The sequence below is a fragment of the Melospiza georgiana genome, chromosome 13 (assembly GCF_028018845.1).
Source record: "Melospiza georgiana isolate bMelGeo1 chromosome 13, bMelGeo1.pri, whole genome shotgun sequence".
In the NCBI taxonomy this organism is placed as follows: domain Eukaryota; kingdom Metazoa; phylum Chordata; class Aves; order Passeriformes; family Passerellidae; genus Melospiza; species Melospiza georgiana.
This window is the reverse complement of record NC_080442.1, coordinates 8,301,354-8,319,473: the sequence shown is the minus strand read 5'-3', so window position 1 is coordinate 8,319,473 and position 18,120 is coordinate 8,301,354. Positions and strand designations below refer to the sequence as shown.

Here is an 18,120-nt window from a genome sequence, read left to right as displayed (position 1 = left end):
GTTGGGTGAGAATTTTTTGTGTCTTGATCAGGCCAGTCACGGGATTGTCAACAGAAGTTCAGAAGTCATAACTTTTCAGAATCGCATCTCATCACTGATCTGGCTCTGGGCTCACAAAAAATGAGTACAATCACACCTACTTGTAAAAGCTATTTAGGTACTCCTAACCTCCTGTTACATTTGCACTTTGTGGAGATTGAAGAACTCTTAACTGAAGCATGGTTACCACACCTAAAGGTCTTATAAATTACATTGCCAATGACAGCTCTATTTTATTCTACATAATGTTTTATCCTTAATAGTGGGAAGGAATATATCTGTTAGCTTTAGTTGGATTTGAATTTGCATTTTTCATCTGTTTTTAACTACTGAATGGGTTAAAAATCATCTTTTCTTGCAAAAATATTTTTCTCTTCAATCTTTTTAATGGAAATAGTAGCATAAGAGTACCTGCAAATGTGTCCCCAAAACATAAATCGATCTCAAGCATAGTTTGCAAAATAGGAAACTTGTAACTGTCTCTTGAATTGTCACAGAAAACAAATACGTAAACAACGCACAAAATGGCTGGCACAGTGTAAATTAAAGCATTAAATTTATTTCTAAATCCTCTGAGCCCTCAGTTGCTAGAGATGGTAGTCGATAGGAGTAAAAAAAAATTGCCTCCTTGAAATGTGCTTGGTGAACAGCAGCTTGATGATTGGCAGCACAAATAGAAGACAAACGAGAAAGCCTTCAATCTGCAGCTGATGCACAGGAAGAACATGGGGAGCTGAGTTTACAATAGAGAAAACATTACCAAGCTAATGGCACAGGCAATCGTTTGACCACCATGCATCTCTGATAGCAGCAGGGCATCCATTTTCAGTTAAGTGTTAGAGTACCTTTTTGCTTTCTCTGACCACTGCAGGGGTAAAACAACCCAGTGCGTGAAACCCACTGACTGGTAATAAATTACTATATTGGATACTTTTTGTTTTCTTTCAGCAATGACTTTACTGTGTATTCTTGCTATCATTACCAATTAAAGTGGAGCCCACGTTAGCAAGCTGTATCTAACTGTATATCAGTCCCACGCTCCAATTGCTTTGGCAAGAACCACGGGGTCAAGAGGCTCCTTTGACCTTTATCAGCTACGTCTCTCTGACCACTCACTATTTGAAGCAATCTCGACTGAACAGATGGACACTTTTGCAGACTCTATAAAGCTTAGAATATAAAGATAAATGAAATTGTGTTTGGGGCTTCAAACTGGTTTATGAGCATAAAATACAGTTAGCAAGTTCCAAAAAACCTCAGATTTCAAATAGCACATCTTAAACCTATGCCATGAATGGAACACCTATTTATCTGCTGGGAAATTGTATCTTTTGGATGTGTCTTCTACATATAAAATGAAAAGCTTGATGTAACTTATGTGTTCACTTAGCATTAAGTCACTTCCAAATTTAGGAAGCCTAATTTACTTAGATACTGAAAGACTAAAAGCAAGAAGAAAAGCTACTATAACCTTTTCCCATGACAGCACAGCATACAGCACATGATCAAACATCATTCAGTGGAACAGTACTAAGAGAGTGAACACCACTCATCTATTTTGTGACTAGAATTTTGATGCAATTATTTAAAAAGCAAGTTCTGTAAGAAATGTAAGATAGAGAAATCTGAAATGGGGGTCCAAGTTTTCCCTAAAAGAAACTTCAAATTCTCAAGGTCATGCTTGAAGAACTGTTAACAATTAGATAGAAATATGGTCTTTCAATCCTATTTAGGTATTTGTAGCTTAAAAACAATCTAAGCATTGAATGATGTCTTATTTCAGGTAAATCCCATCAGCAGAACTGCTTTCTTGAATTTATAATCTTTTTGCAAATACACAGCTATCTTATTTTCTTGCTCTGCTGAAAGGACAAGCAATCTAGGATATGTGCAAAGATGCATTTATTCAAAAATAGTTACAAGCAGCAGGTATATAATTGAAATAGCACTTAAACATACACCATACAACATCTCTAAAATAACCTGCTGAGGAAGAAAGGATGCAAATTATTGGCTACACTTTCAACTCCCCATAAAAACCATATGGACTTCCTAATCCAATATTAGCTCCTATCAGCAGCCCACATATCACACCCCTGTCTAACCCTGCCCACATCCTGAGCTTCAAATTTAGGGAGCATGTGATGAGTTTCTGTCACTGAGAGTATCAATGCTCTCCCAAAGGGTACAAAGAGGCCAGCCTACCTGCCAGAAAGCAAGGCTGGCTTCTTGCACAGGGTGTGCATCACACAGTTACAGCATCACTATCCCAAAGTCATTCATATTCTTTACCTAAAGACACCTCACCTAGTCATAGGACAGAGGATCCTTTGATGGGAGCATTCAGAACTTTTTTCTTTATCATTTGCCCTTTATAGCTCAGTACTCACATAAAAAGGACTATCTGTAGAAAGCCTGGAGTCAGTAGTAGTGCCCCAGTTTGCTTTCACATGCAATTTATGCTTGACCTGAGGCTTCATCATTTGGACAATGCAGTCTTGAACTAATGTGTCAATTCATGATGAATTTTCCTATATGAACTAGTATAACAAGCTGTTCTGAACTTGCCTTGCATTACTTTTATTATGGTATTCATTACAACTCTGGTCGTATTACTGAGGATATCCAAATCCTCCTAAGAATCCAGCTCCCAGGAAGAAAAGGCTACATGATTTTTTGAGTTGGCACCAGTGTTTATCTATCAACTTAATTGCAACATAAGCAGAGTTACCTTCTTTCCTCTCAACTCTGTAATCTTTCTTTTTTCTTTTGTTAAGTCCCAGTGGAAGGCTTTACTATCCTCACAGCACTTTGAACAGTAACTGTAGCATCACTGCTGATGCATCTGTGGCACAATGTAAGTAATTAAGCCAAGGAGTCTTCAGACTCAAGCTGTGTGATGAATAGTCTAAGCAACTGAATAAACCCTCTTTTTATCATGTATGGAAGGCCACTGCCAGGCAGATTGTAGTTCAGATGGATCTGCTGGGCACAAAAATTTCAATTGTTCAGGAAGAATTGCTAACACATCTATTGAATTGCTCAATGTGGTGGTCTGGTATCAAAATTTAGTGTTTCGCATATTCTGTTTTCAACCTAACACCCTCTCTCTCTGTTAGACTCATCTTAGAGTTTTCTATTGGATTTAATTAAAGTGTACATATAAAAGTGATTCTGGAGACAAATCTTTAAAAGATATTAAAGACTAACAGGTAAGTAAAACTGACACCCTGAATATCCTTCACAACTTTACAACACTAGGAAACAAATCTATCCTTTATTTTTCAGAAAAATATTTGAAGAAATGTATGACTTTTTTTACAGACAACTTTTGCTTTGCTCTGGAATTCATCTCTCTGGCTGTCTGGGCCAAATATCAGGCAATTCTAAACGCAACACTTTTGACAAAATCTTGTGTAATAATTTTATCATAGAAAGAATATAAAAGTAAACTGTAAATCCACTCATCTCTAACATCCATTTCTGGCATGAACAGTCTTGGCTGTGAAAAGTTTAGATAAAATGAAGGAATAAGATGGTGTGTAAAATTAAGTATTATTTATATACTCAATATTCAAATACTCTGCCTACATCTTAATATATTCATTATTTTGAATGTAAAAGTAAATTTCCTAACTATATCTTTAGAAATACTTACAGCTCAGTGCTGTGTGGTATTGAAAAATTTCCATCCTCACTCAGCACTTTAGAAAAAAAGATGGAACCTCTCCAAAGTTTTCTTGATCATCAGCTGGACAAGAAATGCTACAGCAATCCAAAGCCACAGACTGCTGGCTCAGGATTTAGGAATTATCATATTGAACAATTTACTGGATGAATGAACATCCTAATATCTGTGAGATATAATGCTGAACATAGAGATACTGCCAACAGGACCTTAACAAGAGCTTGAGAATATAGCTTTGTCCTAAGAAGGACTGATGTGTATAAAAATTAAGTTAGCAATATATGTCTGAGTGCTGACTCCAACTGAAACAACATTTTCCCTAGGCTGTTCTGAGTGCATTTCCCATCTTGAATTATAAGAGTCCCACCCAGAAAATTTACCTACATAAAAGCTCTAGATCAATTCATAAGCAAGTGACTTTCTACTAAAGAAGAAGAAGCAAAACCCAAAAAATCCTGTGTATTCTAGAAAAGTGCCATTCTTGAGATTTTAAGAATAGGCAGGCTGGACTTTCCTCAGATCCTACAGCATTCTGAGATATACGAGGATGGCAGCTAAGTTTCTGTACCCATAGATTTCATACTGTTCTTTCCTTGCAAGCTGCTCAGTCTTACTGCAGAGACTTCCAAAAGGACAGGTTTTGGAAACATTCTCAGGTGTCTGCTTGGATGATTCATCCTTTCCCCTAAGTATTGCAAGAACCAAACCTGACTACTGGAACAAATTAAAGTTTGAGTATTAATATACAAAAATAGATATCAAGAGAATGGATGTATAACCACTGCTGTTGCTTTGTTTGAAATCAAGCCAAAGGTTAGCCAAGGATTTTATTTCTGCTCTGTAACTGAGACAAGAGTTTCAATTAGCTATCAGAAGGAAGCTAGCAGATAACAAGTCTTCCTTTTTTGTGTAAGGTTTGTTTGCTGCAATTCCTGTTTCTAAGTTGCATGTAAGATGATGATGTGCTTCTGAAAAAGTCACTGCTTTTTTTTTTAAATAGATGCGTGAGGCAGCAACCTAGGAAAAAGTCTCACACTGAATTCATTCTGAATTCTTATTAATATTTTTCTTCACTAAAATAATACTGATTAAACTATAAGAGGCCAGAGAATTAATGCTTAGAATAGAAAAGGTGATTATCAGAACTTTAAAGATTCCACATCACTAAACCAGTGAAGAATTTAAGGAAGACTATTGAACAACATGCAACATGAAAATATAAAGGTTAAAACAAAGATCATGTGATTTATTCTAGAATTAGACAGAGCACTTGGAAGGAAAATCAGTTAGGCTGATCTACAAAAAAGTCACACCTTCTAGACTACAAAAGTAGTAAAGGTAAAATCCACGATAGGAAAACTCAAACTGTGCCCAGCTCCACAAACAGACCTAAGAGTAACAGTCCTAAGTGGCAAATATGTCATGAACACCACTTCCATAAGAGAGGAACCGTATGTTTTTAACTATAAGTATAAATCCCTAACCAAAATGCAAACTTTGCAAAAGATTCCAAGAGACAGAAGGGAATTGCAGCATGGCAGAGGGATGGGAAAAGACAAAGACAACAATAGCTAGGTTAGCTTCAATAAATCATCCTTCAACATGAAATACTTCACAAGGACTGTTGATATTGACCTTAGATTTATTTCTAGGAGGATACTATAGCAGTCTCTTTAGCTTTATCACACAGTCCAATTAGCTGTCTAGGAAGGGAAAGAAGTTTTAAGTCAATCACCTCCAGTTTAGTCACAGAGTAGAAAAGAATCAGTGTCAGAAGTGCTGAAATAAGTATTTAAGACTTATTATTAGATTTCTGACACCCTGTGTAAATTGCTATCCATGTGTGTAAGTTTAAAATGTGCTACAATATCACAATGGCAATGTTTTGGTTTCATTTTGCTTTGAGGCAATCAATGGAGAAAACACAAATCATCAAATTCTTGACTTGGTGTGGCAATTCAAAAACTACACTAACTTCCATAAAAGATGGCATGTGGTCAAAGCTATCAACATCCCTCAGGATCATGGTTCTTTTTAACTGCTCCCAATTTAGTCTCATAACTCCCAAGTTATTACTTCACTGTAGTTATGTTGCTACCTTGGTCCCTTGATAAAATACTTAATTGTAAAATTTCACTGGAAATGTAGTACTAAAATGTTTTGCAACTGAATTACAGAGAAAAAAAACCCTGCATATATTGAGCCCTTTTTCTTCACTCATTTTCCTATTACACTTAATAAACTACTAAATATAGCTGCAGAACACTAGTTCCAGAAAAAAGAAACAAACCCTTGCAGCAGCAGTGTGACATTACCAATTTTAAGGAGAAATACTCTACTACTTTCTATTTTGCTTTGTCCTTAATAATCCACTCCACATAAATCACCGAGATCTGTAATTCCCCATAATAATGCTCTAAATATTATAAAAGGAAAGAAATTAAAGGAATCCATGTCTGTGACACCATTGTTTATGGTACCACTCCTGATTTCCTATTTGCTAAGTATTATTTTGTATTTGTGCTTGTATCTTATTTCCATTTTTCTATCAATTTTTCTATCAGTAAGATTTAACTAGCAGTGATTTTCCAGACTTCCAATAACAACTTTATTTTCAAATTGCTTCTCTTGCCATACTAAAACAAATAGCTGCTATTATCCTACAGTCTTCATTTGCCTCTTACTTATTCTGTGCAGCAAAGTAGATCTTTCTTTTATTATTTACAACTTCTGGACATTCTTCCCTTTACATATTTTTGCTCAGAGCAGAATATGTATACTATTATGTAAGTGTATATCAAGTTCTAAAGGACTCCTATTACAACAGATTTTAAGAAATTGCTGAGTTAATATATAAAAAAATACATATAACATGTCCACATATAAAATAATGTTTCTCTCCCCCATCTTTGTCTTATGTACACAGTAAAAAAAACCTCTTTTCTGATCTAGATTTTCAGTAGTATAATTTAAGAGTTCAAGTTTCAGCAACCATCGCACAGATTTTTATAATCTTCCCTCCAATGTTTTTACCCAGATCATTCTGATTACTGAAATCGCGAGAAGCATTAGTGCATGATAAACACAGGCTTATATCCAAAATATTGAAGCTGAAAAGGTAGGAAACTTTCGAACATGAAGGGTTTCTGGAACATCAGGAAAACAATTCCCAGACACATCCAGCTTTTTATGTGCATCAATGAAATCTTCATATGATGCACTGGAGCATTTCAATTCTTTTTTTTTTTTAAATCAGTTTTTCACACAGCTTCAATTTTCAAACAGAACTATGACTTAAAGCTATAATGAGAGCTGGTTCCATATGAACACCATGAGCACAGTCTAGTGTGTATTCTATTGTAATTAAGAGCAGTGATTCAATACCTATTGCTACTAGCTGGGTATCATAGCAACCTTGTGTCACTGAATACTGCTGGAAAACTGTTCAGCACTAGCAAGACCATGCTTCAGGAAAATCTACAATGGCACTACAGATTGTCAACATCTGTGGGGGTTGTTACAGGGAGAACAACAAAGAAACCTGCTTTAAAAAAAGCCTATACTTAGAAAATTGACAGGGATTCTACAGTAGCACTACAAAAAGAAAAAAACATAGAGGAAGGAAATAACATTTTTTGTCATTAGTTACACAACTTATGCACCCACATCCTAACATCTACCCCTATAAATAGAGTTGCAATAATGCTGCATCATCACATTGTTTATGTTTATGTCCACAAAGCACTGCCTTTTACTTTTTAACTAAACACAAGCATCATTCACCACCAACATTATTCTGGAAATAAAATAGCCTCACTTTCAAAATAATATTTAAACTTTCACAAATGAACTCTAGATAATCTTGTATAAATCTGCAAAAAAAAAAAAAAGAGAAAACAGGTTACTATGAACAAGAACCCAATATTGATTTTTCTGCGGTGCAGTAAAGCATCTCCATTCTATTTGGCTGCTGTCAAAGCCACTCTTTAACAGCTGGAGTCAAATTGCACTATTTACAGCAAGAGCCCTTGTCAAGTGGACCATAAGTATTCTAACAATACACTATTCAAATGGCACTTTGCCACACAAATTGCTGACTTGATGAATACCCTATGTCAATGACTAAGGCCAATATAAAAGTTTCATTTTTATGAGAGGTTTTACATTCACATATTAAGTAAAGCTTTCTTGAAGAACTATTAAGCTATATATTTTGGGTCTTTTGACATTAAAAATAATTAAAATCTGTTTAAATATATCAAGGGGATTTGACAACATTAATATGGATCTTGTGTTAACTGCATTTGTCACAGTCATCTGTTATTGGTACTCCCACTGGCACGTGCAGCACAATAAAAGAATTAAAATGGTCAAAACACCATGAAATCAAAACATTCTGCTTTTGTATCCATGATTTACATGATGGCAAAAGTTTTGAAAGGAAGCCTTTGGAGCTGGACTACTATGCGAGGATAGTTATATTTTTTAGGATGGAGGAAAGAGACCATTATTTTGAAAACATTCTTTCATCTTAACTATAAGAGGAAGGGTAAAACAACTTAAATATGGCAAGAACAAATGCTGAATTTTACTTGCAGTCCTCATGTGGATCACTCATTGTACAAAAGGATCACTGTCATTTACAATACCAACAGGACAGAATACCCACTCATTTTTCCTGTCAGATAAATCTTCTGAAATTGAGTTCCTTAATATATACTAAAATTGATGATGGGTTTTTTTGATAGAAAAGTTATGAAAAATTTAGTATGTTGTTAAATTTCTAATACACAATTTGCCAAAAGGAATTTAAAAACAAAACACTCAGTCGATATTAAAACCCTCTGATAATCAAAGTTTTTTGATATTTTTATGTGTGTAGTAATTATATGCTTTAAATTAATAGAGGATGGAATGTTAACATCTGATAGCCGCAGTTGTCACACTAATTAAATGGGATCTGAATTGCTAGACTATTTCAATATGCTAAAATACAATGATGTAAAAGAGTCAATACAGCACTTTTTGAAAAACCTAATAAAAACTTTTCTACACAAAACTTAAGAAAAAACCAGACTTCATAACAAGCCTTCAATTTAGCAATAACAGACCAGTGCTAAAAAAGCTGCAGAGTTCCACGCTCCTTTTGTGTAGCCAGCCCTGGGCTTCTGCAATAGCACTAAGGGGACTTCCATTGTTATGTTTTTCCCTGGTTCAGCTACACTAAATACATTTAGGCTCCAACATCTCCCACATCAATCTACAGAACCCTCTCCAACGCAGATACAAGTGGGAACAATCTCTGAGTGTACTGAATGACCCACACTTGATGAAAGAAAATTGCTTTCCTAAATACAAAACTTAATTTATTATGAATTTAGACAAACCTAACAGGTCTGTAGTGACAAAAAAGAATGTGAAACAAAAAAAAAGAGATTTTGACATAAAAATTCTAAGAGACGTCAAGAGTATTCTTAATAAGTTTGCATTTGGACAAGGCAATTAACGAGAAATATTTAAAACACAACGATAGAATATTATTTTGCTAAATCAGAGCAGACAAGATGTATATCAAATCAAAAAAGCATTACAAATTACTGCATTTCCACAGTTTCCTGTTGCAGTATTTCTCTCAATTTAAGATCATAATTCCCAAAACATGTTAAACTCCACATTTTAAAGTCTACAAAAAACTCTTTTCCCATATTCCATAATCAGCATATTTTCATTCCTCCCACCTTGTTAAATCCATGCAATTTTCAATTTAATAGATATACCTAAAACTACTTACCGAAGAACTACCAAAACTTTTTTTCTTTTGTTCCTATTTAAGAAGGCAAGAAGAAACTATTCCTTTTAACAAACTAACAGGGAGATCAGATTCTGTGTCAATGGCCAACTAGCGCACCATCTGCCCCACAACATGCTCAGCAGGATTACGCGCTAATAAGACTTTTCAGAAAATGGGATCAAAAAGAACTTTAGAAATCAGACTAAGGTTAGTAAAAGGTCAAAGAAAAATATTAAGAGTTAAACTACAATCATTAGAAACTCAATGTTATATGTAAATTTGATACAAGGAAGTAAACTTCAAATTCCAGAGTGAGGACTTGGATCAAGCTGTACTCTATCAGTTTTGCAATACCTGCTACTTCATTTCCTGTAATTAAGAAAGCTGCAATTAAGGCTAGAGACCGTTCTGAAGGCTGTTCCTATGTGCGATTGAGGGAAAGCATTTTTTTTTCTCAATACTTGTGATAAACCTTCTATGTACACTGAGGGTTGAGGAATAGCAGACATGACTTCTCTGTATTGCAAAGAACAGAATTCCCAAAACCCATTAATTACAAAGTGGTAAGCAAGAACAAACAACATAAAAGCCCTATTCTTAGGATACACTCCAATCAAGAGTTCAGTGAATATATTGCCTCCTGATGCATAAATAGGGTTTAAGAAAATAGGTTTGTACCATTTTTTCCCCTACATGAAAAAGGCAATATCCATCTCATTGAATTTGAGATTGGATTAGAGACAGTTATAATAATCAGTTTTATAATTAGCAAATTCTACATTAATTTTTAAATATCTACAAATAACTGATAAAAGTATAGATTTATCTAGGCCACAAGAAAATAGAGTGACTAATACATTTTTAATCTTCTCACGATTTGATGTCTCAGTATTCATTTTGTCAGTTTTAACATCACATTAATACTACTTTAAGCATGATATTTCCTTCTATTACTTATTCAAAACAAAAAAGAGCACATCTTCTCCATCAGTCTCAATTAGTTGGTTTAATGGTTTTGGCAGGAAAGTATTTCTAGATAAAGCTAAACACAAGTCTCACCCTGGCCAAATCTTTGCTGAAGATGATCATATCCATTTGCAGCCCAGTACCTCATACGAGCATTAATTTAATCACACTAATCAAAACATAAGGCACTTGCTGTGCATTCTGTGATGATGCTAAGAGAAAACACACCAAATAAAAACTATCTCTCAATGACAAGAGGGATCTGTGGTCTCATTAGAAGAGCAATAAGAGAAAGTCCATCAGCATGGGATCTCTATGTGCTTGTTCTCAAGACATACACACTTGAATAGGTGCAAGGTGTATTCAGGGTACTAATGACAGGTGCTGTCACTGCCAGAGGCATGAGGAAATAGGATCTAACTACAGGTAACAAGGTCTGAGAAAATCCTTTTGAGATTAGCTACTAATGACCTTGCATAAGGCCCTCTGCCAGAAGAAGCCTTTATAAACTTAAAACCAAGCCACCATCCCATTTACTCATCAGTGAGTGAGAGGGTAAAGAATTGGAATCACCACTAATTGCTCTGAAAAATGCTCTACTCTTCACTCTTACCTTATCTGAAGTTTTCTCTGTATGAGCTGGATACGGGCCCATGCCATGCTTATATGAGCTGGATTGTTTGTACCCAGAATTCTTGTTGCATTTTGACTCCTGAGACACAGGAAGTAGAGCACCTGCCACTAAGTATTCTGAGTCTTCAATGGCAGCCAGAATTGCTCTTGCTGTGTCACCCGTTTCACGTCGTTCCAGTGTGCCTAGAGAAACACAACAGAAGTTGTAACTTTTTCAATAAGCTATCCCATCACATCTCCGTTTATCATCGTATTAATATTGTACACTACATATAAGCAAATAAATCACAAAATATATAGATGAGGCAAATAACACCACTTTTTAAAACCAGAAATATATTATACACTATTAGTACTATAAAAATATAAAGCTCAATTTCTAAAGAAATCACTGCAGCAAATAAATTTGTAGCTGACCACAGGCAGCTCCAGATATTTTATACATTTGGAGTGAGATGCAGTTTTCAAAGGGAGCCAAAGATATTCACAAAAATATCACCTGCCCTAACTGTTCAAAACAAATTTGTTTTTTCCTCACAAACCCCTCCCAGAGCACCTATATTATTAACAGTGTAAACAACAACACATTTATGTAATATTTTAGTGCTGTCCTCTAGTGTTCTGGATTAAAAATAGCAAGAGATAGCTCAATTTTTTTTCATTACATTCCTAAAAATTTTCAGACATAAAGAAGGTTTCTACTTAAATATACATGTAGCTTAGTCATCAGGGATATGAATGTGATGTTTCAGAGACTATATCATCACTTGTGTTATTCTCTGGAATCTAAATCCTCTAGATGTTACAGCCAGTTATATTACTTTAGTAAAAATTTTATCTAGCAATAATTTCAGTAATACTATTTTAATTATAACTAACATTAAAAACATCAAAACTGAGCTTAAATGTACTCGAAATGAGCTACTATTACATACTACGCATTTCCTATAGGAATTAAAAGAAATTGCTGAAATAGCATGTTTCCTATAAATATCAAAGATAAAATACATCTGAAGGGTTTTTCAAGTATTAAATATCAGCTATAAAATGAAATGTTTTTCCCTTAAGTTTGAATTCTTTCTACCCTCAAGTAATACAACATGAATTTTCCCTTTCACTGCTACAAGAAAAAAATGTGTAACATTGAAGTTCTATCAGTAACACCTGCTAAAAATATTGGACTGGGATTGAGGGATCTCACACAATAAGTGTTTGTGTGTATATGTGTGTATAAAATCTCTTTATCTGAAATTATTTCTCTGAAACCCATCCATTTCTTTTCACTGCAGTATCACCTCTACTACTTGTACAACAAAGTCTTTGACTTCAGAGCAGAAGACAACAGGGCACCTCATTTTTTGTCCCCTAATAAAAATCAGTTGAACACCACAGATGACTGCAATATTACACTTAAAGAAATAAGAATCAGCCCCAATTGTTTTTAGTGTGCTATTTTCTTAATCCCTCCCCAGGACTGCAGCCAGTGCCAGGGACCACTACAGAGCAGGATGGTTATTGAAAGGAAAGTAAGTGGCCCAAAAGGTCTTCATAGTTAGACTGTCTACAAAGCTCCCTAGCACTGACACATCCCAGGAACACAAAGACCATGCTCTACAAGGGATGATTGTACAGTTCATGCTGGACATGAGCAAGCATTCTTAAAAGTACAACAGCATTGGCAAAGTGAAGAAGTTTGGAAATAATACAGTCACTTAGCTAGTATTATTTTGGCTTCTTTATATACGTAAAGTTGCTATTCAAGCTATAAACATGCCACAGAACTATGTGGATTATTCAGAGTTCAATATGAACAAAATTCAAATAAATCATTGTTCTTCTTACTTTTAAGTGTAGGGGCCGAAGCTTTCTCTATCCCCTTCTGTGGCAAGTCCACTACACAGTGAATCTTTGTACGCATGTATACACATACATTTATCAAACCTTGTTTTCTATAATGCTCTCTTCACTGAAATTCACTGCTGGGGTCCTCAAGACTATCATAATTATCTCTGTGAAATTACCGGGTCTCATGTTCCTTTTAAGAGAAATTACATTAAGTTTTTAATAAATCCAAGACTTCTGGGGGCATAGTATGAAATTACAGCAACCTGACTATGCATAGTCATTGGTATCATACAGAACTTCCAAACATGTCTTGGTAGCACCACATGCATATGAGTGCTTCAGCAGCAGTCATTGCCCAGAGTCAGACCATTCTGTGGGATAATCTAGTGGATATATAATAGAATATAATTTAGTTAAGGCTATCATACTACAGACAGACTTGGGTTATTTTCCATATATCAGAATGGCAACAGTTTCAGGGCCAATTTTTCAACTTCTGGTTGAAGAGAAAAATTTTCGTTGACAGAAAAAGATACACACCAGTAAAAGGTACAGAAAATCTGACAGCAGAAATTAACCTTGGGAGGCAATGGCCCAAAGAGAATATGCAGGTATTCTCAATGAACATTAAAGCAAATTCATGTTTTATGTATTTAACAGACATCTTATTCCAAACAGATGACAGATATGCTTCTATGTATTATAGATTTAGTAGATGCAAAGTGAGAAGCTCCCAACAGGTTGTTGGGTTACTGAACATTTCTGCTGCTAACAAACTCTTCTCTAAGTGCATAAGAACAATGCCATTGCAACCATACCATTTTTGAGTAGTTTGGAGAAAATTAACATATTATCAGCTGAAAAAAGCTATTCTGAGTTTACACTAAGCAAGAAACAGGGCTTGTCTTTTCACATAGAGAACTTGCAATTGGTTTGTTTTTTAATTTTCATTTTTAATGTACATTTATAAAGAGAAACATTGAATAGCAAATGCCCTGGACAACCAGCTTATTTTCTTACTAACAGAACATTATGGCACCCTAAAATCAATTTGAAAAACTCCTGTTACATCTTTAAATCATTTCTCTATCTCTCATAAGAGCTATCTGAAATGCCTTTTAAGTAGCACCTTCCAGAAGATGCCTAGTTTCTTTAAAAAACCCCATCCTTTCTTGCATATACTGCCCAATCCCGCTCCCTATTATGAACACCTGTATGTACAGGTTTGTGTGTACAGCTGGGGCTGCAATAAAATGGCACAAAGTACATAGGAAAATGTGTGATGATGAAAGTGTTATTCATATTATAAGTTTAGCTTTAATCTTCTGAATAGCCCAAAATATTCATTTACAGAGCAAATAGTTGGCAGAGACAAAATAAAGGAAGATATCTATATTCTGTGATGCCTGAGTACATCTGAGAAACAAACAGGGAGGAGGAGGGGAAAGGATTTAGAAACCTGTATATATGACGAAGACTTTCTGACTACTACAAACAGGCAAAATAATACTGGGGCAGGGTGCTTATTGGTCAGAAATTGTTATTTGTTAGGAATATGCTTAAAAGAAAATAAAAATAAAGAATAAGAAAACACAAAGGTTGTAGATCAGAGTACAGGAAAGAGGACAGAAACAAAATTCACACTCAAACCTGAAGTATTTAAATACAAATAAGTTGAAAGGATTTTTACTGAAGAGCATAAAATAACAATGGATGAACAGGAAGAGATAGGGGTGTCTACACAGCAGCAACACCACTGCTATGACCCCCTACTATACATACAAAATACAGGAAAAGAAAGTCTTTATCTCTCTAAAGCTGTGACCATGGCAACCAAGTCTCAGGAACAGACAAGAGTGGAGTATTTCACTCTCCTGGGCAGCTCTGGACCACCAGATGTGACTGGCGAGAGACTGCTACAACATCTTATTCTTCCTGTGGACCAAGTACTACAAATCGTGTCTCTTGGTGTTAGCGCTGTCCACACAGTTCTCTGGGTTCTGCATACTGAAGGATGCATTTTTACTGGAGAGGTCACACAAATCTTCCTGCCTCAAGATGAGGCATTCACTGCTATCACATGACCTGTCATATCATCAGGCTCCAGTGCTCTCTGTGTTTGCTGTCACAGCTAAAGTATTGAAAATCCTCAATATTGCACTGCTGCTCTGACCTAGTAACTCAGATGACTCTTACAGCATAACAGTGCTCTGTGAATGAGAAATTATTTCAGAATTGATTGTATTTAAAAACAGCATATGGTTGAGAACAAATCCTTTCCTTTACTAGTAGTCAAAACAGAAAACTCAGCATTCAGAGCAAGTACCATCTGTAACATTAGTTGGTTTATCTTCTGTTAATATATATTCTCTATAAATACCAGTTTCACCTGAAAAAACCTCTCCCAACACACTTTCTTCTATGATGGTAGAGTATGGCATACAGAAACGTTATGTTCCGTGCTACTACAAAAAATGCTTGAATTTTACAATACTACAATCTTGCTCCAAGACAGCTGGCAAGCACTTTGTTTGAAAAATTTCTCCTTATTGCTAGTGCTACCATTCCACTATCAATTGGCCCAAAACAGATGGAACAAACGTTGCATTAAGAATATATATTCTAAACAATACCAAGACAAAAGTAAAAGCCATCTAGCAAATAGAAATGGGATAGATTACACAAAATCCAGCCTATTAAAACAGTCTAATAATATTTTAAAAGTTATTTTACTTTAAGGTTGAGATTAAAAATAGAGATGCCCTGTGATGTGTCTCTGCAGACCCTCCTTACTCATTTGTGCATTTGGAAGATTTCTGTCATGTCCAACTCTGCATGTTATTGACATTCTTCAGAATACACACTTTCAGAAAAGCATTAGCAAACTACTGTCAATATCCTTTGGCTGAAAAAAAGCAATGAAAATCAACACAAAGTAAACCACTGAAATGCAATTTATAACGTTAGTTTATATATGTGGGTAAAAAGAGCAATTCCCCAACACAGCCAGTCCTTACATCAGGATTTCTGATGCAGGCAACAAGACCCCAAAAGAAACGACACTCCCCTGTTCTCTCCCTGACTCCATCTAAACTATTCCAAACAGTAAAAGACAATAATACCTTGAATGAATTGTTAAGACATAATAAATGAACTAAACTGAGCTGATAGGAAGAAGTTACCAGCTCTGAACTCGGAAGATATGCAAGTGGTTTCTATCTCCTCCTTTATCACAAACTGAAAGATGGAATGAGAATCTGTCTCTTAGTGTCTGGAATGAAACCCCTCCCTGGCATGCACTCTTCTGACTGCACTGGATCATAGCAGTTTTCAGTTACACTATATATATGTATATACATATACACACATGCAGAAAAAAAAACCCTTTATTCTTAATAAGATCAACTGCCAGCTGGAGGGAACAGATACATACAGCTAAATTCCATACATGTTCCCCCAAGTATACATAAAGTACATAAACGTACATGTCTGTATGCACACATAAAGATACACTCTTGTACACTGGCAAGAGTGAGGTATCCTCAGCTTCTGCAAACTAGGGAGAAGATGACACTTTTTTTTTACCCTGAGACACACTTTCCCAAGCTCCACTACCTTTTATTATTCTACATCAATAAGTATTTACTGAACAATGACTCAAATTTAGAGAGCTATGAAATATTCAAGTACAAGCTACAGATTGACCTGAGGCTTACACATATAAAATATAAGATGCAATTAAAAAAAGGCAAAACATTAGTGAAGTTTTACCTTAAGACTGACAAATTAAAACAAATGGAAAAAAGCCCCAAACCCAAATGCTAAGTTCCACAAGGCATATATATTCATTTTTAAGTCTTATTTTGAGATTTGTAGATCTTGAGGCTATGCAAAACTCATTAAAAAGAAACAAGAAGGTAGTGACTGCTATGACTTTGACCCTACATCATGGCCTCCAGCAGATGAAACAACTATGGGATTTATCAGTTAGGCCACAATCACCCACTCAGATCTAATTCTGACCAATGACCTGAAGAGAAAAAGAGAACAATGGAGGGACAGGGAAAAAGAAATCAAAAGAGACTGTAAATCCCTAAATTTTACGAGGAAAAAAAGTCACAAAAATCATAATTGTTGGTTCTACAATTATCTAGGCATAAGTCTTAAAGTAATGACCAAATTTACTCTGAGTTCAAAGTTTCATTAAAACTGTACAACTTATTTTCTCACAGCCTTAACTTTCTAAACAGTTTAATCCCTAATTTCAGATGCATTAAATAAAGGCCTACTTAAGGAAAAAAAAAAAAAAAGCCAGCCAAACAACCCAAAACCTGCCCCTCACATTCTTCAAACTCATGTGATACTTGCTGTTTACTACAGGTTTAGAAGTCTCACTGTTGGCACCAATGAAAAAAATATTGGAGCATACATAACTACAAAAAATTATCTTTAAACAGTGTTTGAAAACCTTTCAGCATGTTTGACCATTAATATGATTCATCCATAACATCACTATCTGCAGAGTAATTTCATTTTCTCTATGGCAGGTGCACTTCTGAAACAGCAGAGGTTTTATGCAACATTTAAGTTTATTGATGCGGCATCAAACGCAACAAGAATTACTTTCAGAGTATTTCTGAACTCTCTTCTATTTTTCATAAGGTTTTTTATGATCATACAGATGGATTTGACTAATTTTAGACACTGCATCTTTTATTAGGGCTTAAAAACTCATTAAAAGACTGGTTTATTTTATTGATACCTCTGTAGCTTTTAAACACTTGAGGTAAAATTTTCTATGATTGACAGCTATCTTAAGGTGGTATGATTTTTTTTTCGTTCTCAGCAGAAGTGTCTCAAGCGATTAATCATTCTTGCTGAAGTCATGAAACACAAGTGTTTCAGAAAAACTTCATGCCTTAAAGTATGGACTCAAAGCTGAACATTCACCTTTTGTGAACTGAGCCTCCAAGCTGACACCTTGCTCCCACCACAGTGACAGCACTGCTTGAAGCACTGCTGCTTTTCCTGCTTGCTCAAGGAGAGTTCCATACAGACCACTCCACATGGTGACAAAAGATTCCTTACAGTGAACAGACTCACCTCTACCAAAAACCCCTGAGATAAATACATCAGTATCACCCTGATGCTACATTTG

The 18,120-nt window shown here is 35.3% G+C and overlaps 1 protein-coding gene across 1 annotated transcript in view; it reads right to left on the bottom strand.

Moving 5' to 3' along the window:
• Positions 1–18,120, bottom strand: part of WDR72 (WD repeat domain 72) — an 87,995-nt gene that overhangs the window by 51,090 nt on the left and 18,785 nt on the right. Inside the window, exon 13 of the mRNA XM_058033559.1 lies at positions 11,098–11,300. Coding sequence (XP_057889542.1) covers positions 11,098–11,300 — 203 coding nt within the window. The remainder of the gene's footprint in view (positions 1–11,097; positions 11,301–18,120) is intronic.